The 24515-nt window shown below is 43.8% G+C and overlaps 3 protein-coding genes across 7 annotated transcripts in view; 1 reads left to right on the top strand and 2 right to left on the bottom strand.

Annotated features, from left to right (window-relative positions):
• The window catches only part of EIF2AK1 (eukaryotic translation initiation factor 2 alpha kinase 1), a 28398-nt gene extending 10649 nt beyond the window's left edge, over positions 1–17749 (top strand). The window contains exons 7-15 of one of the 3 annotated variants that reach the window (XM_019716470.2): positions 589–688; positions 1217–1274; positions 1591–1912; positions 3855–3966; positions 7341–7441; positions 12890–13004; positions 13189–13271; positions 14346–14579; positions 16704–17749. In XM_019716470.2, coding sequence (XP_019572029.1) covers positions 589–688; positions 1217–1274; positions 1591–1912; positions 3855–3966; positions 7341–7441; positions 12890–13004; positions 13189–13271; positions 14346–14579; positions 16704–16850 — 1272 coding nt within the window. In that variant the 3' untranslated portion in view covers positions 16851–17749. Of the gene's footprint in view, positions 1–588; positions 689–1213; positions 1275–1590; positions 1913–3854; positions 3967–7340; positions 7442–12889; positions 13005–13188; positions 13272–14345; positions 14580–16703 lie in introns of all 3 variants that reach the window. The other 2 variants (XM_019716469.2, XM_074313934.1) reach the window with 2 other exon arrangements.
• ANKRD61 (ankyrin repeat domain 61) lies at positions 7982–11899 on the bottom strand. Of its 2 annotated transcripts, XM_019716474.2 has the most exons (3): positions 11644–11899; positions 10627–10721; positions 7982–9089 (listed from the first exon to the last, which is right to left on the bottom strand). In XM_019716474.2, exons 1-3 carry the CDS (start codon positions 11857–11859, stop codon positions 8144–8146), a joined length of 1257 nt encoding a protein of 418 aa, XP_019572033.2. In that variant the 5' UTR covers positions 11860–11899; the 3' UTR covers positions 7982–8143. The 2 variants fall into 2 exon arrangements, 1 of the variants encoding a protein (XP_019572033.2); XR_012489895.1 differs by lacking the exons at positions 7982–9089; positions 11644–11899 and adding an exon at positions 9509–9704 and having other exon boundaries at positions 10627–10793.
• On the bottom strand, positions 17745–24508 carry AIMP2 (aminoacyl tRNA synthetase complex interacting multifunctional protein 2). 2 transcript variants are annotated; one of them, XM_019716473.2, is made up of 4 exons: positions 24351–24508; positions 21133–21339; positions 19071–19302; positions 17745–18269 (listed from the first exon to the last, which is right to left on the bottom strand). In XM_019716473.2, exons 1-4 carry the CDS (start codon positions 24363–24365, stop codon positions 17881–17883), a joined length of 843 nt encoding a protein of 280 aa, XP_019572032.1. In that variant the 5' UTR covers positions 24366–24508; the 3' UTR covers positions 17745–17880. The 2 variants fall into 2 exon arrangements, with proteins under 2 accessions (XP_019572032.1, XP_019572031.1); XM_019716472.2 differs by having other exon boundaries at positions 24231–24504.
• Between the last annotated feature and the right edge of the window lie 7 nt (positions 24509–24515).

The following is a 24515-nucleotide window of genomic DNA, read 5'->3' as shown; positions in this document are numbered from 1 at the left end:
GTGTGTGTGTGTATTTCGCAAATACTAGGTGATATGGATTGCCAGTTTACTAGGAATGGGTTACAGTAAAATAAACATCAAAACTAAATTTTTATATGACTTTTTTATAGGGCTTTCAGATTGACCACATTTCATGGTCATCACTGGGGAAATTAATTTTTTGAGGAAACCATTCATGTACAATACAGCTTGTTATGGAAAAACATGAGCTCAGTCAGGTCCCAATATTCTCCTGTACATGCGGAATGGTCCTGGGCAAATGACCTAGTCCTCTAAACCACTTCTGTCTCCCACCCTTGAAATAGTGCTGACAACCATGGTTTTATTCACCTTGAAGACTGGACTTACTTATAGGAGAGTGATTATAAATGAACTATGTAGCATATAAAGTGCTATATACATGTATGCTTAGTTGCTGTAGCAATTGCGTTTGTCTCTCACAAAAACATTCCCATTGTTTTAACATAGATGAGATTGCTTACACAGAGGGGCTTTTGCTGCTTTTACTCTGGAACTAGTAGTAGTCGATACCATGAACATTTAACAAATTGCCAGTAAAAGCCAGATCTAAGTATGTTTCCTCTTTAGGTGCTACGGGAAGTGAAGGTGCTGGCGGGTCTGCAGCACCCTAATATTGTAGGTTACCACACTGCTTGGATAGAACACGTTCACATGGCCCGAACACAAGGTAAGCAGTAGAGTCAGATGGTAGAGTTGAGGATTGAGCAGACTGCGGCCATGGGCCATGTCTGGTCTGTTCCTGTTTGTGTGCATCCCATAAGTTGAGAATGGTTTGTTTGTCGTTCCCCCCTCCACACATTTTTAAGTAGTTATAAGAAATCAAAAGAATACTTTGAAAATTATATTCAACATTTCAGTGTCAGTAATAAATACAGCGTATGAGAACACATGCTCGTTCATTGTATTGTCTGGTGGCTTTTAAAACAGGGCCCGCAGGGCCCCACAAAACCCGAAATACTTACTGTCAGATCGTTCCCAGGAGTCTGCTGACCCCTTGTGTCATGGAACAGCTCTGTTTTATAGTTCCTAAAATGTGCCGCTGCTTTGCATAAGCTCGTATTGTGTTTTGCCAGAAGGACATGCCATGTTCAGACTTGTAACCTCCTTTGGTGTTATTTGGGTAATTTAGCCCTGCCTTGGACTATAAATTAAAAACTTGGGCTGTTTGAAATTAGTTTTTGTTTTTGCTCAGCAGATAGAATTGCTCTTCAGTTGCCATCTCTGAAAGTGATCCCCAGCCAGGAGGATGACAGGTATGTGGACTGGTGTGGACTTTACTGGTTACATACAACCTCCTATCACCTGCATTAGGCTGCCTTCGTCTTTTGCTATTAGAAGCTCAGTAGTGTTTTAGGCTTTTCTTTTTGCTTATTTTCATTATGAAATGTTAAATTATTTCTTCCTCAGATATTTCCAGTCAATATTTTAAATAAATGTGGCTGCTACACAGATTTGCTGCCATTTTTTTTTCAGGAGTTTATCAGTAAGACTCATACAGATTTGAAATGACAGTTGAATTACTTTTTTTGACATTGATTTTTATCCTTACTGTTTTTTTTTTCCCTCCAGCGATCAGTCTGATGTTAAAAATGATGAAAGTAATAGCTCATCCATTATCTTTGCTGAGTACACCTCAGAAGAAGAAAAATCCTTGGAATCTGGAATTGAAAATCAGAATAACAGATTGGTGAACTATACCACCAAATTACTCACCAGAGATGCTAATGAATTAGAGTCATCCATTGAGTTCCAAGGAAATGGCTTGTCTGGTTTGTCGTCCAGGTCTGTTGAGATTCACCCGCCGCGTAGGCTTAATTCAGGCTTAGAAGAGAATTTCACATCCACCGAGGAATCTTCTGAAGAAAACTTAAACTTGTTGGGGATGACAGAGGTAGATGACTTTCCTGGAACCTACCAATTTGATGTTTACCCATAATCACTGTGGCTCGGTGGGGCCTTCTGTCTCTCAGCTGACTTCTCACCTTCCACTCTTCCCTCTTCTAGCTCTTCTGCCCTCTGCTGTTTCTTCTTTCCTCGGGTCTTCATATCTGGTCTTCCTTCCTTCACATAGTTAACTCCTGCTCTTCCTTTTCGGACCTTCCTGACTGAGTCATTCCCTCCTATAGATATTCCCACACATGTACCCTGGACTTGGAAGCGTCATGCACTCTCTATTTCTCTTGTATGTTAGCATCGTGCTATAAAAATATTCATGCAGACAGGTTTTCTACTTTGGGGGACATGGCTTTAGGAGAGAGTCTGAGTAGGATCGCCAGGTCAGTGTTCAGGATACTCTTGCTGAGGGTTATACTAATCTGCTGGTGAGACTCCCAGGTAGTCTCACTAGTAATGACTATCAGTATTTTAAAAACTTGAACTTAACAGGGTCTACACATAATCTGTCATGTTGGATTACAGAACTGTGAAATCCATCTACGAGGTATGATCAAACAGTACAGTGAATGTTTAAATAAAAATAATTATTACAGTAAAAGATACATTGCCATTAATTCCCTTAAAAATGCCTGCCACACCCCCTCTTTGAACATACTTACCCCATCGTTCTTGCCACTTTCTGAAGCAGTTCTGGAGGTCCTCTTTCATGAGTATCTTTAGTTGTGCTGTCGTGGCTGCCTCGATATCCTGAATCATTTTGACTTTGGGGAAGAGCCAGGAGTTGCACGGTGCCAGATCCGTTGAATAAGGATGAGGACACAGTGTAATGTTTTTATTTGACAGAAATTGCCATACCAGAGGCGATGTGTGACATGGAGCGTTGTCATGATGGAGGATGTTTTACCACACTTTAGACCAGGGGTGTCCAAACTTTTTTCAACGTTTTTCACCAAGGGCCATATTCGTTAAAATACACAAACAGCCGGTCCCCTCACTTGAGGTGAAGTACGTATTGCCTCACCTGGTTTATTTAAGTAAACTAAATATATTTTTGGAATTTGCTGCGGGCCAATTAAAAATGGATTGGGCTGCAGTTTGGATACCCCTGCTTTAGACACACCTTCTCTCAAACGTAGTTCAACACCCAACTGACTGCACTGAACAAGTTGAAACTTGTCACACACGGTTACTAAGGTTTGAGGCACCACTTCCCGTATTAAAGATCCCTGACTTTCCATGGATGGCACTCGGCAGCAGCATTCACTGTAATTTTTTGATCATACCTCGTATGTATACACACACGCAGAGTTAATTCTTGTCCAGGAATGTGACTCTATATTTTTTTTGTGAAACAAAAAACATTGAATAGGTTCACCTGAATACAGAGGAATTGGGTTTGAGGGATTTTAAATCAGAATAGTTTTATTTCTCTGTAATGCATTTGGAAAATTTTCCTGGATGCCTCAACGAATGGGCTACAGTGAGCTTAATTTTTACTTTTCCTTAAACAAGTTATTAGTTATGTATAATGTGAAGCCAGCCAAACTATATAAATACTCTGGGGTATACACAGAGTAGCAGGATACCACATAGCCATTCTTTGATACTTGATCTGAGCTTTAACAACTGTGTATGTAGTGAGCATACCAAACAGTCCAGGCCCGGTGCCTCAGTGTCACATTCACGAGCTTCTGCCCTTTGATGGCTGCCTAACTCCAGTGGGCCTGCGCCTGCCCACTTGGATTAGGACATGCCATTCGTTATAAGTATTGCTTTACTTCTCCATCTCCTTCACTAGGCTTTGGGCGTTTGGGGCAGGCCTGTGTCAGTTGTCTCTGTCCTCATCACTTAGGCCAATGCTTGTCCTAGAGGAGTAGTTGTTGACTAACGGGAGTGAATGGCACAAAGATGGGAGCCTGTGTTGTGTCGCCCCCTAGGTGCAGTACCACCTGATGCTGCATATCCAGATGCAGCTGTGTGAGCTCTCACTGTGGGACTGGATAGTAGAGAGAAACAAGCGGGGCCGTGAGTGTGTGGACGAAGCTGCGTGTAAGTACCATGTGGATCTGTGGTACCATGTGGGTCTGTAGTACCGTATGGGTTTGTAAGTACCGTGTGGGTCTGCAGTTCCGTGTGGGTCTGTAGTGCTGTGTGGGTCTGTAAATACCGTGTGGGTCTGTAAGTACCGTGTGGGTCTGTAAGTACCGTGTGGGTCTGTAAGTACCATGTGGGTCTGTAAGTACCAGGCTGGGAAATAAAGGCAGCAGGATCTGCTGCCATCTGCCTCCAGGTGCTTTAGATTAGAAGGGAAAAAAAAAATCACTTGTTTTAAACCAAAGAAACAATTATGCTTATTTCAACATTTTTAAAAAACAAATGGGTATTTGGAAGTTAAATTTCTCTGTGAGACATAATTTATTGATATTTAAGCAGTAACGCTAGAATTTAGGTAAATGATTTTGGGTGGAAAAGGTCTTTAAAAATTTTTTCTTAATTTAAAATTTTTTTATTTAAAAAATTTAAATACTTTTTTTATTTTTTTAACCTGAAAACGTGTACTTTTACAAAAAAAAAAAAAAAACACCTTTAAAGAAGCCCCAGTAGAAGGGTATGTGGCCCAGAGTTTATCCCCATCAAGATCCAGATGCCCCCCGCCCCCCACTACTCCCTCCCCTGCAGTTGTATATTCCTGGAAATGTTGTTAGGTTAATAGTTTAAAAATATTATAGCAGTGGTTCTCAACTTGGGCTGCACATTGGAATCACCAGGGGAACTTTTAAAAAGATGTTGTCAGTAAAGAACTTTACAGGGGAGGAACCTGACAAACATCACCTCAGCTAGTGATCAAGGTGAACATCAGCAGTGATAGTTCATTTGCTCTTCACTCCAAATGACGTTATAACCCCTTCTTTGATAGTATGTGGCCTTGATAAGACATGGTGAGAGAGCGCTCTGTCTCTGTGGTCTTCCCCCCCAAAATCCACAACCCCAGTCTAATCATGAGAAAAACCTCAGACAAACCCCAACTGAGGGACATTCTACAGAATACCTGACCAGTACTTCTCAAAACTGCCAACGTCATCATACACAGGGAAAGTGAGAAACTGTTACAGACCAGAGGAGCCTCAAAGAGATATGACAACTAAACGTAATGTGGTGTCCTGGGTCGAGTCCTGGAACAGAAAAAGGACATTAGGTAAAAACTATGGAAGTGTGAATAAACTGCGGACTGGTAGCAATATTGGTGCATTGGTGTAAGGTACAACAGGGAGACCTGGGTTGGGGTAAATGGGAACTGTCTGCTATCGTCCACGTTTTCTGTAAATCTAAGATTGTTCTAAAAAATCAATTTTTTTAAAGGGCTGTTGTCTGGGACCACACCAGTAATATTTTTATATAATTGGTCTTGGATAGGGCTTGGCCTTTGGTATTTTTTTTTCTGAAAGTTCTCTTGTTGATTCTAATGTGTGGCCAAAGTTGAAATTCGCTGTATTAGATGATCAAAATAGGGGATACGAGTGGCCTGATTTTTAAGTAAACATTCAGTGAACTATTGATCATTAATCACTGTTTACTCCTAATGACACTGTGACCCTCTATTTGGTCTGAAATATAGGTCCGTTAACCTACTTAAAATCTTAGAGGAGACAGAAACACGAGGTCTCCCTCCGGCAGCTCCTCGATACCCCCCCACACCCTCTTCTCTAGCTTGCCGTGTACCTAGGACACGCCAGTCAGCACAGTTCACTCGTGGCAGGTAGTGTGTGGGGTGTCTTCAGTGCCTTGTGAAATTGTATCCTTTGCCTGCTGCATGAGCAATGTCTTTATGAAAAGGAGAATGGTGTATTAAATCATGTGTCCTGTTGACCTTTAACCTTCCATGTGGGAAATGAGTCCCTCATGAAGTGTGGGATGAGAACTCTGTACCATCCAGTACAGTAAACCTGTCAAAACAGTGAAGGCAAGATATGTATGGTAACAGTAGCGTGATATATATTTTTCTTTAGAAAATAGTTTAAAATAAAACATGTTAGCTTTGTAGTATTCTAGCACTGTATGTATTGCCTTAGAGCAGTTACATTTTACGTCAGTCATTCTTAGCAGTCCCATGAGTGAGAGACCTGGGTTTGAATTCTGGCTCTAATACTCACCAGGTATAAGGTTTTGGGCAAGTCAGTAACTGCTCTCAGTCTTTTCCTCACTGTAATACGTGGGTGATTCCAGTTTTATGGGGTTGTTGAGAGGATAAAAGCAGTAAGTGTCAAGGCTGTAGCACTGAGTGAATGGGAACTTATTGTATGTGATGACTGAATTCTCTAACAGTCGTCCACCATTTGGATGTGTTAGGTGGGTTAAAATGAGAACTATATTAAAGACAAAGGAAGGTTGTCAATGATATAGTTGTGAAAAGTCAAAAACCCTCCTTGCATTTCTACCTAGGTAGGAGGTTGTCACTTCAGGGTAAGGGGGAGTCATAGGCCACAGTAGATGAACTTATAGTGGAGCCATTGCTTTTACACACACACACACACACACACACACACACACACACACACACACAGAGTTGTCTGTCTTCTCATGTACTTGAGGTCCCTAGTTATATGCTAGGTAGGGTCAGGAGAGTGTGGAATAGGATTGAGCTGTATGACAAAGTGGGCTCATTCAGGGAGAAGGTAGCGTGTGGTGTTCTTGTGCTTGAAGGTAAACAATAGGTTTATGATTGAAAATGATTGAATACAGCAGAGCTAGTACATGCTTACCATAGTACTAAACTTACTTGACTGGAAAAACTCCAGGATTTTTTTTATCAATTTATTTGTTTTAGTCCTACAAAACCTCTCCACCCTCTAAGTTCACATGTTATGTCATATTAACAGATGAATTAATTCACTTACTTTTCCCCATACACATCGTTTTTTAGTTGTTTTTAGAAAATGCATTCCAAATCTTCCAGATGATGAAGCTCACCCCGTGGGCTTACATAATTTATCTTCTTCCATTATTTGTAATAATGTCTCCAGTCCACAGTGGGCAAGGATACCAGATTTATTAGCCTTAAACCCCAGGATGTCAGGGGTTGAAGGGGACTTAACCATAGCCACCTGATGCCTGAGAATTGTTTACAGTGTAATTTATACAGGGGCTCTGAGTGAAATCAGAAGTCTCTTTGTGGGGACAGTCCACCCACTGTTGAGTGCTCGTTTGTGATGGCTTTGCTAGCTGAGGAGCGCTCCCTGCCAGTTTCTAGGTTTGAACCGTTTTGGAGTATTGACTTTGTTAAAAATCTGAATGTTGTGTATGTGTCAGAAGTTACTGTATTTGGAACTGCATTTAACATTTAGATGTTAATGTAATAAGCAAAAAACTCCAAAAAATTAGAGAAACAAAACTTCCTTCTTTTTTTTTTTTTTTTTTAACTTCAGGTCCTTATGTTATGGCCAGTGTTGCAACAAAAATTTTTCAAGAATTGGTGGAAGGTGTATTTTACATACATAACATGGGAATTGTACACAGAGATCTGAAGGTAAGTGGGGGAGATGAAATAATGGAAACTTATCAGGGGTGACTTGGTGTTGGTTCTTTGAATGAATGATTGTGTATCTTAGTTCATCTACTTGGAACGAAATCGTTAAACCTTCATATTGAAATCATGGTTTTATAGATCCAGAACATGAAAACTTCAGATTGAATTTAAAAACAGTAATCTTTGGACGTTAGAAATTCTCACTGTTTTTCAGGTAGTAAGTGTGCTCTGACTGGCTACTAGTACTGTAGTTGATGGTGCCAAATTATGTAATGCTGACAGAAGTACTCATCTCTTATTTCAGCCTTGAGGGCAAACCTGTTTCTGTAATTACCCATCTTAAAGGAAACTTAACATGGGACAAGTTTTTCTGCTGTTTGAAAAATCTGTAATGACTATTCTAGTTTTTATCCACAAAAGGCCATCAAGAAAGAGAAAATATATTTACTTCTTTTGCTGAGAGTTTTAAATGAATTTGCTTACTTTTGGGGACAAAATTAAATCATAGAAGATGCATTTCAAAGAATATTTAGGAACAAGTGAATATGCAGATCATTTTATTTTTTGAGAAAGGTTTAAGGACTAGTGGTTTGTACGTTTGAGGTTTAGAAGGCAATGGGTTGAGTATTTTTGGATTTGCGGGTAGCCAGAAAATGTAATTGGCGTTACTGGAATTCTTTGGCACTGTGAAACTTTGCGGTCTTATTTCAAGAGGCAAGCTAAGTCATAATATCCGTATACAGAACTCCACATCTTCCCCGGGAGAAGGTGTTTAACGTGTTGCTTGTATCTCTCACCATAAAGATTTCTGATATTTCTTTTACAGATGTCCTCTAGGGATAAGGGTTTTTGAGATAACTTTACTAGGGTTTCCCTTAAGAGCTGGAATTCCAGTAGCATGATTCCTGCAGGTAGAATGCCTTGGCTATTGGTCAGTCGCAAAGGGTAGGTGTGGTAAAGCAGCTTGGCAAGAAGCGCAGTGTCTCTGATGTTGGATCTGCGCTGTAGGTACATGTAGATTGGAGACTCCCCATTTTTCGTTAAGATATTAACGTTTGCTTCAAATTCCAGCAGGAGGTGGATTATTGCCTCTCTGCCTCCGAAACATGCCTCGTGCATGGCTGTGAGGCCTTTGTGGTCCTGGGCATTCACGTGGGCGCCGTGTGTCAGCAGCACACGGATGCAGCTGATGCCCGCTGCCAGCAGGCGGCCGGCTTTGCTGGACGCGGTGCACACCGCCAGCTTCAGGGCCGTGTTCCCCGTGCATGAGACGGCACAGTTGACGTTTGCTCCGCAGGCAATGAGCGTCTCCATCATCTCCTTATTCAGTATATCTGCCGCCATGTGAAGGGGTGTCATACTGGATTCATTAATGGCGTTGATATGGGCACCGTTTTGGGCTAAGATGGCGAGAACTGGGTAGGTCCCATATGTTACGGCCAGGTGGAGGGGTGAAAGCTTGTTGCTGTTGTCCACGCAAGCATTCACTTGAGCTCCGTGCTCACATACAACGCGGAGACAAGCCATGGCTTTACGCTGAAGGTCTGTCAGCAGCCTCTGGATTCTGTTCCCCGGTTTTGTCAACGTGCTAGAAGTGACAGGCCAGTGCAGTAACATCAGGTGAAGTGCGGTGAGGCCTCTCGTGTCCCTGGAATAGGAGGGACACAGGTTACATTCGGTTCACAGCGGGCCTTGGTGCTTAAGAAGGCAACATTTATTTCAGACCATCCCTCTTAGTTACTTTACAGAAGTGTTTGAAGATCTGCATTGCTGTTTAATTCTCAGGATATCACAGCGTTTTGGGGGGGACAGGGCAGTATGCATCACAGCACAGAGGGGCCCAACTTCCTCTAGCAGCTTGTTTCAATTTTGTGACTCCTGCTAGGACTGGCCTCTTCAAGGCTGTGTCCTAGTGCATTCTGTACCGTAGCACCTCACGCAGTGCCGTGAGCTGAGTTAGCAGCCATTCATTAGAATTGGGTGGACTTGAGCGTGATCTGGGGTTACCAGAGAAGTGAGCCATACAGGGCCCGAGGCCACTGACTCAGTTGGTGGTTGTGCGTGTGCTCTTCTGCTGGGCGTTGTCTCTCGTGTGTGGAGGTCGGCTAGACGACAGGGCTGAACCTGGACCTCAGTCACTGCAGTTTGTGAAGCCACTTCGTTGTCATTCCCTGCACTGACCCAGGTGGAATGCGTGTTTCACAGCCTGGCCCTCATCTGCTGCTTTCCTGAAATCTCTCAGGACTGCCTCCAAAATTCCTTTCTTTTGGCAGAAAAAAGGGGGAGATTTATTAGGAACATATAACTGCTCCATTGAAGTTAGAAAATGATTTTAAGTTTACAGATGTTTATTCAGTGCAGGGTTTTCCTCTGCTAGGGCTGTGGTGAAATAGCGTCGTCCCTGCCTTGGCAGGCCTTACAGTCAGTCTGTGGGAGACATGAAACATTTAACCAGTGGAGTAAATACTGCAAGTGGGCAAAGTTCTAGAAAGCCTGATCCAGGGACGACCTGGGGCTTGAAGGGTAGGAAAGGGTGTACTGAGGCAGATGGGCGAGTTTGCGATGGTCCAGTCCTGGGGTGGCTGTGGGAGGACCTGCCAAGCTGGGTGGGGTGCGCTGGGAGAGGTGAGGGCAAGGTCGCATCAGGTGGGCTCTTCTGGAGTATGGTCAGGATTTGGGGCTGAACCTTCTTTTAGTCGTGGGGGCAAGAAGATGTGTGACTTGTATACCATGTAATCCTTGCATCCATTCAGATGGTATTGGGTGCTTACTAAGTGTCAGGCATTGGTTTAAGTGGTAGAAATATATTGGTATTGGTGAGCAAGAAAACCCTGTCATGAGACATACCTTCTAGTGGTGGGTAAAGAAGAAACTCTGTTTTTCATATCTAACATATGTCTTTAAACTCCCTGTGGGCTGTGAGCGCATGAATGCACCTTCCTGACACTGTTGCTGAGCGCTCACTACGCTCACCCCCAAGGGCGCTGACTGATGTGTGTTCCTGCATCTTTTCAACTTGTTCAGAGTATCTCATCTAGTCCGTAAAGAAACCGATTCATTTGAAACATGACAATTTGTAGTCCACGACCTGTGAAGAGTGGATGACTCCCGATAGGGCTGGGCAAAGTGATACCTAAAGCATGCGTACCCTCCTCTAGAAGCGATCGCCTCCTGAATTAACTTACCTTATGTCGGGGTCCGCGCCATGTTCTAGCAAACAGCGCAAACTTTGTGCCCTGTGGTATTCGGCAGCCAGATGAATGGGGATGATGGACTGCATCTGCTTGGGAGAAAAACCAAAGTGCATTTTAAGTAGCCTTATGTAGTTAGAAATAATAATTGTGTTAGCTTGCCATTTCTATGGAAATAAGTGTGTTTAGTATTTTGGTTCAGTATTTTTCTGGTATATGCATTGACATTTTCCTTTTCTTTTGCCCGTTTTAAATGACCCCAAACCAGTGACTTTCGTATTATAAAATCTGTGTGTTGTATAAATGCAAATTTACCAAGGCAACCGAAATAACTTACTTATAGCTTTGAAAGTTGATTCTTGTAAAGAGCTCATAGTGTAAAAATAATGGTAATTGCTGTTAAGCCACTTAGTCCTTAAATTAACCCACAGGGTGATTGACAACTAGGTTTTGTGTTTTTCAAGGTTTTGCCAAAGTCATAGTATCAGTAGTAAAACCTGCTCTTTCATGGTCTCAGAGATAATGCAGCAAATGTTTTGTCTATGATTAGCGGAGCTGTTTATGCTGTTCTTAAAAAAAATACATATAAGTAGTGGCTTTACAGCATGACTGCAAGATAAGAGAAGAGGGTGGGGTAAAGGAAAGGGTGACTTTTTGAAAAAAAATTAATTATAAAGTTAATAATTGTATAGCCATTTAGAAAATGAAAACATGGAAAAAAGGGGAAACAATGATCCCATCACAGACGTGTAATCACCGTTGGGATATTTGAGAGGATGACGTGAACGTTCCTCCAACCAAATGCGCTCTAGTCTTTGTCACATCTGCTTGCATAAGTGGAAGGGACGCGTTGCAGACCTAGAGGATCACTGCTTTGGGTGCAGAGTGAGCCTGCCTGACACGTACTGTCCAGCCTCGGGCGTGGGGAGGGCAATGAGGAGGTTTCCTGGGTTCGCGAGAACACAACCAGGTGAGTCTTTTCTAAAAGTGCAGGAGGAGAAAGGAGGGTACCTTGCTCCCAAGTGACCTGTTGATGGTGGAGTTGGCCAGCACGGTTATGGGCTGATTGACGGGGTGGCTTCTTAGCAGTGCCTGGATCGCAGTGCAGTCTTCTTTTATTATGGCTTTGTAGACTTGAGTGTGGAGCGTGGCAGGTGGGCCTTCTTCTGGTGACTTGGCACCACCAGTGACCAGCTCCCTGCTGCCCCTCATGGTTATGTTTCCCATGAGAAAAACTTAAGAGTGAGGACTTAAAGAGGTCAGGGGAAACTTGTTACGGAATTGCTCAGTTTTAGTCTTTTGATGATTCCATCAGTTCAGTTCTAGAACTATTCTAGAATTGTTGAGACTCGTATCCATGAACACAATTCATTTTTATATCAGAGCCAAACTTTTTCAAATTTTGTTCCTATATCATATAGTGTCAAATATAAACACAGTTTTCAGGGCTTTCCTCAATCACAGGAACTATCCAAATTATCACCTTACTCATTAGATTCTTTGTATTTTCTCTTTCCATTCAGCTATAGATAAAAAAACTAACAAAGGTAAAACAGGAATTTATACATTGAAATAAAAAATTAAAATTGTTACATTTAAAGTAAGACAACCCAACTTCTAACCTAAATATTTTTTAGATTTCAGTGGAATCCTCCCCTCCTCCAACATGGGTGCCGTTTTTCACTGACATAGGAGTCGTTCCGCTGGGGGATGTTCTGGGTCTATGGTGGTGGCTTAACTTACATAGAGCTAAGTGTGGACCTTTATGGTGTGACCTAGTCATTCCTAGCCCCGGCTAACATATAAGAATCATGTGAGAGCTAGAAAAAAAAAAATCAATGTTTTTTCATTAAAAAAAAAAAAATCAATGTCTTCGGCTTACTGGAGCGGACAACAGTTTCTAAGTTTCTCTGGTGATTCTGGTGTCCAGTTAGGCTCGAGGAGCACTTGTGTGCATGCACATTCTACATTAGTGGTTCTCAAACTTGCAATAATCTGGGGAGACTTTTAAATAATACCAATGCCTGATGTCCACCCACCGGAATTTCAATATAACTGGTTTGGGGAATGGCTTGGACATTGAGATTTCTTTAAAGCTCTCCCAGTGATTGTAACATGCAGCTGTTTGAGAACCACTGCTCTGATGTTTAATTTTTGAAGGGCTACTTGCTGCTGAGTTGAAAACTCTTAACATCCACCCATTTTTGCTATTTGTTTTAAGAACACCGAGGAGTTGACTTGTTCTGTTTGTTTATAGCCCAGAAATATTTTTCTTCATGGCCCTGATCAGCAAGTGAAAATAGGAGACTTTGGTCTGGCCTGCACAGACATCATACTGAAGAACACGGACTGGAACATCAGGGATGGAAAGAGTAAGTGGTGGGGGTTGTTGTTTGCTTGTTTGCACTCAAACCGTAAGATGTCAAGATTTAAAAAGAATTGCAAAGATTTACTAGCAAAAGTGAGATAAAGACAAAAGCCTCTGTCGTTCCCTTGGGAGCTACAGTGTTCTTAATATCGACTGCAGAATTTAATACTCAGCTTTTCAAATTGTAGGAACACCAGCACATACTTCCAGGGTGGGTACATGTCTGTACGCTTCCCCCGAACAGTTGGAAGGGTCTGCGTATGATGCCAAGGTAATGTTTCTTGCTTTTTACCCTTTTACTGGACTTTTTATGCAGTCAAAAAATACAGTAAATGCAGGGGAAGTTCCGAGGTCGAGGTGTTTTTGGAGGCCACAGTTCTGTAGCTTACCTATTACATCAGGCGGCCGTGATAGGAAGCCTCACTTCTCAGTGGAATCTGACTGCACTGCTTTTTAAGCTATTTCTAAACCCTTGGGTGTAATGAGTTGTTCTTGAAATGAGCTTTCCCGTTACAGTGTCACGCACCTCAGGCAGCTGGAATTCAGAGGCCTGTTTTCAGCCTTTCATTCTTCAGTTTTCAAGCTTAAATAAACGCTAACTAATGCTGCAAGGAAGTGTACCACTTCACTCCCTTTACAGTAGAATGGAGAGACCAGAAAGTTTAATCCACATTGTTCCTGGAAGGAATGTTAAGTAAATCCTTTTCTCCAAAGAAAAGCCCAGTCAGTTTTTTCCTTTTGATGAATCATTCAGCTTTTTGGATGGATTAGGAAAGAGCTACCAGAAAAAACCATGACTGCTCCTGAAGTCCTGTCTAGTATAGAGCTTCCTAAAAAACTATTTTTAGGAACAGTAACACCGATTTTATGCAGTTTGTTAAACTTTACCAAAATTGCTTGAGTCAAGGCAGAGGTGAGACTGGGGTGGCCCAGGGATACTCTTGTGACCCCTCTGGAGCGGGCACCCACACACGTGAGCTCACATCTGTCTGCGGCTGTGTCAAGCCTGGATTTTCAAGGAGAGGTGGAGTCAGGTGTATGGTGGTGACTGCTGTGGGCAGTGGGATTATCCCTACCCTCCCCTGGCCACCAGTCCTTCCCTTTGTTGGCAGTTGATATGGGGATTGTGACAGTACCTGTCAGCCTCTCACTCAGGATGGTACATCCATCAGGTCGGCAGATAACCGCCTCCGAGAGATGCGCCAGCCCGCCATTCCCTTCATTGTAGAGACTACAGACCGTCCTTTCTTAGCCAGTCTCTCGTATTTGAGAGGGTGGTGCACTGAACTGGTACTGTTGTACTCACTTGGTGTTTCATTCCTGACGTCCCTTCCCCCTTTTCCAGTCGGATATGTACAGCTTGGGTGTGATCCTGCTAGAGCTCTTCCAGCCATTTGGAACAGAGATGGAGCGAGCCCAAGTTCTCACAGGTTTAAGAGCTGGTCAGATACCTGAATCACTCAGTAAGAGGTGTCCCATGCAAGCCAAGTATATCCAGCAGTTGACCAAAAAGAATGCATCCCAGAGACCATCTGCTGTGCAGTTGCTGCAAAGTGAACTTTTCCAAAATTCCGGAAGCGTATGTACATTGTTTTTAATGCTGGGGAAAATATGAAGCTTCAAATAGATTTTGTTTAAATTGTGAATCCTGTTTCATGAGGAGAAGTAGAGCTTAGAGTGAGATTTATGGAAACTACATATTTGAACCCATTCTCAGAGGTCCCAGCAGCACACTTGTTTTCATCATCCCAGTAAGAAAGATGACCGCTGCCAGCTGTCTGTTCTAAAAATGACAGGCTCCACTTTCTAACCTCAAATGGCTAAGCCAAAAGGTTTTAGTTTTCCTTCCCAACTATGGTATGTAACCTTTCATAAATTATTATAATGTGCCAACTTGTAAAAAGGGACGTGTAGCAAAGAGTAAGACAGCAGTAATTCTTGTGGCGTTGGAGCTGCGGTGGCGAGACTGCCTTGGCCAGTGTAAAGGCTTCAGCCTCGAGTGTATGGTTTTGGACTCTGTCCTGTGAGGTGCTGTAGCCCCAGGGCAGCCCAAGCCCTTCCCCTTCCTGACATGCTGTTAGTGCCAAGTCTAATCTCTCATCTGCATGTCCTCAGTGCGGTCCTCTGAGCAGCTGCACCTGCTTTGTCTGGGGCCTCATTAGAAATTCAGGATTGGGCCTCACGCTAGACATCCAGACTTGGAGTCTGCACTTCACAAGTTCCCCAAGTGGTTGACATGTACAGTGTGTGAGCAGCATGGCAGGAACGGGTCTCAGACTGTAGTCTCCAGAGCAGCATAAAATCTCCAGAGCCTGACAGACTGCTCAGCCCTCCCTACCTATTAAAACGGAAACCTGGGGGTGAAAGGGCAGCCATCCTCTTTTACAGACTGTGAAATGATTCTGGTGCCACTAGTTTGGGAACCTCTTGCAGTAACTGTTTAGTTGATTTATCTTCTATTTTAGGCTTATTAATTTTTAAAGTAAAACAGTGAATTTTAGTAGCTTGAATGGTAACCAAGTAGGTGGAATAATTTTGAATCTTTGAGAATGGCAGATGTGATTAAATGATCTCCTCAGACTGAAGGGATTTTCTAACTCCCAGTTGAGGTAGCTACTAGAGACCAGTTATTTGGTATTTATGGTAAAGCTTTCACGTCTTGTGGAATTTTTATGAAATAACTTACACATACCTCTACAGATAAAATGTGTATGTACGGGCAGTTCTCGCTTTGCACTGTAGAGCAGGACTGTAAAAATGACCAGGCAGACTTCAAACCATGCAGAGGCGTCTTAATAATCAATGGGAAAGTTATGATTATTCCATGACCTTTAAAAATGTTTGTCAAAACATTAAAAACTGATAGTGTCACTTACAGATGTGGAAAGGAAAAAACTTCCTAAGTGTCAGTTACAGATGTATGCAGAAATGAAAAAATGTAGAATATTTAGTGCATTGTAGTTGAGAATTCGAGTTTCAAGAGCAGTTTGAAGAATGCATGCCCTCATCTCGTCATGTACCGTAGGGTATGGAGCAAGCCCCTTCTCGGTGCCTTGGTGAACTGTCACGCTCCTGTTTGATCGTCTTCCAACATTCTTTCCTTTGCCCTGTTGATGTCGTGAAGTATCTCCGAGAGTTCTTCTAATGTGAAGTTTTTTGCTGATGTCACTTTCTTCATCCTTTTGCTCCCTTGTGTTGACAAGCGTCCTTTACTCAGTCCGGTGGCTACGCACCTAGTCTAGGGGCAGCAGGTCCAGTTTCTGAACACCATTCGGTTTTCACTTCCAGCAGTACGACATTTCATTAATTTGCTGCACTTCCATCTTTGTTGGCCAGTTCCCTCTTTCAGTTGTTCATTTTAAAGTTTCACTTGGGTTTATCACTGGACGAGGAGGCAGCACAACTCCACACACTGTGTGAGCTAACAGATGCAGTGACTGCCCACCTACCCCACAGACTTTGGGAGAAGGGATGTGATTGGTCCTGGGTCATGTGTCTGTCATTCACATAGTGGACTAAACTGCTTTTTTCACTCTCCTGTGGTGACTGACACTTGAGCCCGGTTGCTGGGTGACTGGTGTTATTTCATTAAACTGTGGTAACTGGGATCCATACATATTGGAACCGCAAAGTGAGTGAGGCAGGCCTGTGTATTTAAAAGACAAGAAGCCATTTGATGGAGCTTAAAATTTCCTCTTTACAGGTTAATCTCACCCTACAGATGAAGATACTAGAGCAAGAAAGAGAAATCGAAGAACTAAAGAAGCAGCTAAGCCTCCTTTCTCAGGACAAAGGGGTTAGGATGACAGGACAGATGGGGTGCCCGTCTAGCCTTAATCCGGCCCATTAATGTGAAAATGGACTGCAACTCTGTAAGCTAAAGTCAACTGGAATGTATGTTTTCAATCTTTACTAGGCACAGTGTAGGTGGTGTAATACTCAGTTCTATTTATTTAGGAAGCCCGTATGCAACTTATTGAAGTGAATATGTGAGAGTACCCTAAACTGCCTTTTCCTTAAATAGTCCTTTTGATCTCGCATTTGGAACTGAAGCCTGCTCTGAACTAAACTATTTTGCCTTTTCCCTTCCATCCCACACGCTCCGATTCCTGGATTTCTTGATATTACTGCCTATCTGGTCTCAGACTAAAAGTTTAGACATCACCCCCAATTCTTTTCCTCCTGTGAACTCTGCCTGTTGACCACCAAGCCGTCCTCTAGAACTTTCTACTGCAGGACTCTTAAGAACCCTCCACACGCCCTCACTATCCAGCCCAGGCCTGTATGCTTGTCGGACTGTTGGTTTTGGCAGCTGCCATTAGTTCTAAGCCTTTCACACTGCTGCCAGTTAGTGACCAACAGACATCTCAGCTCACACCCTGTTTCCAAAGCCTGTGCCACCTCTCTGCTGCCTCCGAGAGAAAACTGCGTACTTCTCGCACAGTGTACATCATTCCACCTATTTCTGTTCTCTTCTCCTTCAACTTGACATCAGTCCCAAACCATGCCCTTTCAAAGCTTTGTACTTCTTGTCTCCAAAATGATCTCAGCAGTTCCGATGCCAGTGTTCCTGCTTTTGCCCCCGTACTGTTCCACGGTATTCTGTTATGGTACTTCACTCCCCACCACGTCCCTCAAAAACAGCGATGTGGCACGCTCACGTCTACCTCCAAGTGCCTGCCACGTAGCTGTCACGGCCCACTGCACATGATGTTGCTGAATTTTAAATAAAGTGAAAAGCACAAATCATACAGTGCTTTTATTGATACTTGACAACTGGCCAAAAAGAGTTTGATTTCAGTACAAGTCCTTTTACCAACCACCGGCATGAAACAGCGTCCTTCTTAAAATCTAAGCCCTTTAAAATTGGTTCCTGAGACTCACTTAAGGAGCTTGAGGGCCATGCTGAATGGGGCCAGGTTTTCACAGGCCCTCATCCACTTGTGCACGTTGGTGGGCACGGGCACACTGCAGCCCCCCGTCTGCTGGAGCACGGACCAGAGCACCACGTCGGCCACCGTCAGTTCATTCCCGACGAGCCAGGGGCTCTTCCCGAGAGCAGAGTTCATGGAGCGGAACACAGCGGCCTTTTCTTTACTGCTTCCCTCTTTTAACTGAAAAATAGCTGTATCTATCCAGCTATCTATAAGGGTTGAAGTTACAGCATTATGCTTTTGGCCAAACAGAGAGAACAAAAAACGTGCAATGTTCCCTTCCCCTTCAATGGGACACATTCTCTGGACACTGAACTTCATTTGAGTCTTTGGCACTGAAAGGAAAACACACCACGTTATGTCAGTAAGAACAGCGCCCCGGAAGGTACCTGCACAGCATGGGAAGGGTATTCACTAACAGGAACTGGTGGCAAAGGGAAGTGTATTTTCAAGAAAATCCCATTTTTCGTCTGTTTCCAAAAGGTACAGTATTCAAGAAAATTTAAACTATGTTTAAAGACTGCAAACTGTATTAAAAAGTGACCATTTCTGTTATTTGACTATGACAGTTTTCAAGCTAGAAGGTACCTGGGACCACCTACTCTAACCCGTGCCTAAGCATTTGCAGGATGAGAGCTGAAACCAGGGGTCCCATCTCCCAGGTCAGACACTCTACCCTCACCGCCGCTCCCCTGACGTGTAGCTGAGGGCAGTTAAAGCATTACTGATGGGCGACTAACTCACTTCCCTCTGTATAAACTTAACCAGGGGAGGAATACACCAGTGGGATAATGAATAAATAGTATCCTGCCATCCTTTTTAGGCCATTAGAAAAGATCACATCAATGCCCCCATGATAGGCTTTGGAATGTGAGGTCAAGATGACTGACAACCGCCACTCCCCTGCTCCGGCCTTTTAGACAAGTCTCCCCTGAAACTGCTCTATCAGACACCCTAACCTTTCCACAGGAAGGAGGACGCCTTTGGGTACACATTCATCTGTGCTCCTCTTCTTTCGAGACTTCTACACAGTCTGACCTGACAGCAAGTAGCTGAAGACGTGTCACTGTCCTAGCCTTGCTGCCACTTACTAAAATCACGTAGGATGTGAGTCGGACCCAGTCCCCTCTTCTTACCATTCTTCCAGATTAGAGTAAAACCCAGCTGGTACTCATGGCGGGGCTGTGTTTTCGTCTGCTCGCCAAAGCACTTGAGAAGGTTTTCTGGCACGTTCTTGACTGCTGAGTGCGTGTGAACAGTGGACAGGACCTTGTAGTGGTCACAGAGCAACTGGTGCAGCACGAGCAGGGACAGGGGCGGCGAGGTGGGGTTCGCATTGATCACAATGTCTTTGAGTGCCCCGTAATCCTGGAGGAGAAACCCAAACGGAGCAAAGGATGTTAACAGCAATCTGAGTGTGAGGTGTACCCGGCGCTGTTCTCAGCACCTAACTGCCGCGGAGAAGGTTCTATGATCATCCCGCCTCACCACTGAGGAAAGGAGTCCTGGGGAGATACGTGACCCATCCAAGGTCATCCACTCAGTAAGAAGTGGAGCTGGGTTATGAGCAGACGCCAACCCCTTAACCCCTGCACTGCTGGCTCCTGACAAATAGAAAGTTGACTTTACTGTCAAATTAGTAAACCAACATACTACGAATGACACTTCTGTTTATCCTTAAGTTTAAAACAAATCACACGCAATTGCAGTCAGCCTTCTGTCCCTGCGGGTTTCCCATCCTCAGATTCAAAGACCTGGGGGTTGAAAACTATTTTCGATCCACAGCTGGGAGTTTGCAGATGCCGGGGGATGACAGTGCATTGTCCTATGTCATTGGTATAAAGCACTGCGCACTCCTGGATCTTGGTATCCACGGGAGATCCTTGAACCAATGCCACGCGGATACTGGGGGACGACTGGACTCCGTTTACCAAATCTTCCTAATATCTGACCCCCTGACAGGATCGTCTTTACATCAATGTGTTTGAGTCGTTACTGTCAATGAAGAGTCTCTTGTAAAAGGGTCTTGGATCAAAATATCACTGGGAGGTGAGGAGTCTAAAAAAAGTGTTAAGTGCCAAAACATCCTGCTTTTTCAGATGCAGCCTTTATTTCTATACACTCACTCTAAGGAACTCGCAGAACACAATGAAGGCCAAACCCTGGCTTTCTGTACACAGCCTGCTACAACCTGGCCTCTGGTGGCCTCTCCGGACCGATGCCCTTAACACTGAGCTACGATGGATGCTTTGCAGCTCAGAAGAGAGCTGTGCCTCTGAAGGATTACAATACTTCATAAGACCATGTGCTCTGGGAAGCCTTCCCAGAACCCTGAGACCGCACAGCTGTGTGTGGTCACTGACTCCTCAACTAGACTGGTTCCCTGGGGCCTGGCCAGGTCTCACTGGATCATGTGCGTGCAAACGTACTGGGTTGATAAAGGAATGCAGTGCAGGTCTCGAGGTAGCAAAAACAACTGGGAGAACTACACTACTGCCTCCACTTGTTAGGCCTCATGTGGCTTTTCTATCACTAGTTCTAGAGTAGGGTATTCGCAGGCGTTCTTGGAACAAACCCTTTTGCACCCTCCAATAAGTCACACTTCATAGTAAGACATTCTTTATCAGATTATGCTCTACATTAGCTGAAGCCAGCACACTGGTCATTAAAGGTAGCTGATACCAGTTAATAAAGCAAACTGAATTTAAGCAAAATACACTTGAGATAAGAGGCTGTGACTTGGCTTTTAGTGATATATTTCAAAAGGATTGGGAGTTTTGTGCCTGGGCTAAAGCTCTGAAATTCAGGCTCCTCTCAGAGTCTAGGTTGCCTCTGCTGGACCTCTGAGAAGCACTGAGCGAATGATGGAAAATCTGTTTCTTGGGGGCTCACGCTGCTGGAATGCTGCCTGGAATGGCGAGAATTGGAACTCTTGACATCTTTCTCTGCCTACCGACCCACCCTGCTCTTCTCCACTGGATCCAAGAAGAAGTGGCCTTAGCGTTTGTTTTGGGTTCATTCATAGCTTCTGAAGCTGCTCGGTACAAAGACACAGTCATTTAGGGGAGAGAAAAGAACTTGCTCTTTGTACCACCTTTGAAAACTAGAAAACTATGACTTCACTCACACTGGCATAATTTTCCGGCACTAACAACAACCCAGCATGCTGATGTTCTTTAGCTTTCCAAATGAACTTACCTTTCCAAGCACTGAATTTAAGTCTAATGCACTGGTCGATATAGCAGTTGGCTCACTGGCTTGGATTATGTTGGTTACGTCCAAGTCTGCATCTGGTGTCTGAATCATTTTAGAGAGACCATCGACGGCGGCTTTCAATTCGTATAGACGTTTTAAAATGTCATCTTGGTGGGATTCAAGAGCTTGAAGAGATGGGTCAGACTGTCCCTAAACAATCAACAGCAGAGTGTTTACTTCCTCTAGTATCAAAGCAATCTGTTTAGTTTGGTCATCTGTTGTCTACTTCGTTCCACAAATTCATCAACCTCCCACCTTTTAGAAGACAAAATGAAGTTGCAGAATCATCTTATGTTCCCACAGTGCAAATCGATCCATAAATGCTTTAAAACAAACAAAACACATGACTGAAAGCCACTTGCAAATTGTACTTATATGACTCTAATTTCGGTAATTTAAGAACAGGATAGAAAAATGAACATAAATTGTTCTTTCTTCTTATCATCCTAGCTCAAAACACTTTGCTTAAACAAATAGAAAAAGATGGCAGGACAGCAAAACTATAACTCAATAACTTACACTATTAAGAGGAAAAAGGGAGCACATGTAGTTTTAAAAAAAAGTGTCCTTTGGCTTGGAAGTCTGTCTGTGCAGAGGTTAAATGTTCAAATCCCCAGATCATTCATTTTCAGGACAGTACCGGCATTCTCATCTTAGACTCATCTAGAACTTTTTCACTGCTCATGTGTATAACTTTATATAAATATGGAACGCTTACAGCCTTCATTAACTGAATCTCTGCATCTTTCTTGTAATATTTATAATAAATCTCAAAAATTTATATAGATTTACCTTCTAAAGTAATATCAAGCAACCTTCCAATACAATCACATTGTACAACCAATTTCCAGATTCATGAACTCTCAACAATATATAATCCATTCTGAGTTGAGAAAATACATAAAACATGAGTAAAATGCTGATAACTAGACAGAACAGTCAAGAATATGGCAATGACCTTGAGTTGATTTATATACATTCACTCATGATACAGTATGAGTACAGGAGGAGTTGCTCCCATTTGTTTATTGGTAAGTTTAATGTTCTTGGGAACTGTTCCTGCCTTAAACACTCATAACTCTGCCCTCTCACACTGATCCAGTTCATCACCACATACTGCCAATTTTTTGGAACCACTGGCTTCTAAGCATGCCTCCACTGTCACTGCCCAAGTCCATATTTTGCACCTGGCACCCATTCTGGTCCACCCTTCCACCCCATCCCGAGGATAACAGCCAGAGACATTAAACAGGCAGATCCCATCACCTCCTCCCCTGGCTAACCTCTTAGGCTAAAAACTGAGGCTCTTCATCTGGCTAGAGAAACAGCTTGAATGACGTCCTCCGGCTGCTCCTCTCACATAATTCTCCCCTTGCTCTGTGCTCTAGCCACACTATCCTTTGGATTCCTAAAACACACACACCACGCCCCCACCTGCCACTGGACTTTTACTCATTCTGTTTACCTGCAACATTTCTCATCTGCTTAACTCTTCATTACCCTAGAGCTGAATCATCACTTTCTCACCTCTCCCCACTTGCTGCTCTTTGGCTTCTGGGTGGAACAAAGAACAGAGTTCAGCATGCCATTTAAATAATTAGGTGCTGAGCAGAACTAAGCCTGAATGCAAGACGAGTGACAGGTACTGCTAGTACCTGTGGCGTATCCTCATGTTACTCATGACAGTCCTCCCAGGTAACATTACTAAGCTCTCTTAACCAGCCTGTATTTATGCACTGTTTGTGCAGTCTCGCTCACTTTTACAAATGTCAGTAGGGCCCCTGCTGAACCAGGGTGAAGAAGCATTACTGGATTCAAAAACCGTCAATGCACTGAAACACTAGAATGAGTGTCGCATATGTAACGTGGCCTGTGGTTAAGAGCCCCAGCACAGCTTCAGCTCTCCTTTCTTGATCTGAGGAATGAGGAAATGCTCCAATCTGTTTTACCTCTCATCCCTTTTAATGTTGGCCTGTTTTCCTTGCTCAGACTAGAGTGATTTGGCATACTGTGTATCCATTTGTTCTATTTTTATGTATTTAGAAGCAATTTAGTTTATTCTTTGTGTTGCTCTCATTATCCTGGATATGTTAGATTTCTAATTATCTGTCTCTTCACATTGTTATCTGCTAGAGAAGTGGGACTGTGCCTCTTCTAAGTTAGAAGCTTTTGGGAGGGTGCCAGCATCAGGAATTTGTGTACACTGCTGGTGGGAGCGTCAATCAGCATAACCACTCTGGAAAGCCATTTATCTAGTACCTACAGTTGAAGATAGACCTGCCCACTGAGTAAGTCCATCATCCCTTAGTAAATACCCTATGCCTGCTTGTGTACAAAAATGTTCACTGCGGAATGAAACAGCGTTGGATGGAAAACCAGCCGACCTCCGTGGGCAGTGGGAAGGAAAAACCGTGGGGGTAGTCATGCGATGGAGCAATAGGCTGCAGAGAGGACGAATACTTCGTCATTTCACACCAACAAAGCGAGTTCTCAAATGCCTAGAAGCAGAAGCCAGACAAGACAAACGGCATGCTTCCGTTTACACCAAGACCACTTGGCTTAGGGATGCAGAGTTAGGTGGCATAAGAAAAAAGCAGGACAGGATGATAACGGAGGTGGGGACTTTTGGGGGTAGCTTTAATTGGAGCACTGACAGCGTGTGTTAACCTGGGTGGTGGTGACACTGGAGTTCAATTCTTAAAACGGGCATTTACAGACTATTCACTTTTCTGTAGCTAAAATTTCAGAATAAAAAAGTTTAAGTAGCCATACAAGAAATAATAGATATAAGATGGATAGATCTATTAATAGATAAAAGTCAGGGAACTGGCGGGCGTGTGAGGCCGGGGTGGGGCAGGAAGCCAGGCTGGGTGCCACCGCTTGTCGGAGCCAGGCCACATCCCATGACCGAGCCTGGAAAGATCCCGGCCCCTAGTAACCCAACTCCTCGGACCCGACCGCAGCGCCTATGCCCAGGTTGGGAGTGAGGCTTTGGCACCTGCGCACTGAACGGACGGGAGGGTGGGGGCGCACGCTCCTACCTGCACGTGGCCCGCTTTGGGCGCTGGGCTGCTGGTCCTGCAGTGCACGTTGGGAAGCCGGTACATGCAGGTGGGAAGCTCTACACGGAGAGATGCGCAGCTCTCGTGATAGGGCTTTACCTGGTACATCGGCATCCTGGGAACCAAAGGAAAGCAGGTGGCGGGTGACGGACACAACGCTCAAAAGCCGGGAAAGGCCACGACGGACGGCAGCCACCTCCTTTATTATCTGGCTGCGGGCGTTCTGGAAAGGGCAGTCGGTGTGCTCTAAGTGGTCCGGGCGCT

The sequence above is a fragment of the Rhinolophus sinicus genome, linkage group LG10 (assembly GCF_036562045.2).
Source record: "Rhinolophus sinicus isolate RSC01 linkage group LG10, ASM3656204v1, whole genome shotgun sequence".
Lineage (NCBI taxonomy): Eukaryota > Metazoa > Chordata > Mammalia > Chiroptera > Rhinolophidae > Rhinolophus > Rhinolophus sinicus.
The sequence above is the reverse complement of the archived record's forward strand: the minus strand, read 5'-3'. Positions and strand labels throughout refer to the sequence as shown.

Excerpts from the sequence above, each read along its gene's own strand:
- AIMP2 (XM_019716472.2), bottom strand. The coding sequence starts at position 24,365 with ATGCCGATGTACCAGGTAAAGCCCTATCACGAGAGCTGCGCATCTCTC. Across the intron at positions 19,303-21,132 it reads TAAATTCAGTGCTTGGAAAG|GATTACGGGGCACTCAAAGA; the intron begins GTAAGTTCATTT and ends TTTCTCCTCCAG. Across the intron at positions 18,270-19,070 it reads TACTCTAATCTGGAAGAATG|TGCCAAAGACTCAAATGAAG; the intron begins GTAAGAAGAGGG and ends TTTTCCTTTCAG.
- ANKRD61 (XM_019716474.2), bottom strand. The coding sequence starts at position 11,859 with ATGGGAAACATAACCATGAGGGGCAGCAGGGAGCTGGTCACTGGTGGT. Across the intron at positions 10,722-11,643 it reads ACAGGTCACTTGGGAGCAAG|ATGCAGTCCATCATCCCCAT; the intron begins GTACCCTCCTTT and ends TCTCCCAAGCAG. Across the intron at positions 9,090-10,626 it reads GGCGCGGACCCCGACATAAG|GGACACGAGAGGCCTCACCG; the intron begins GTAAGTTAATTC and ends CTCCTATTCCAG.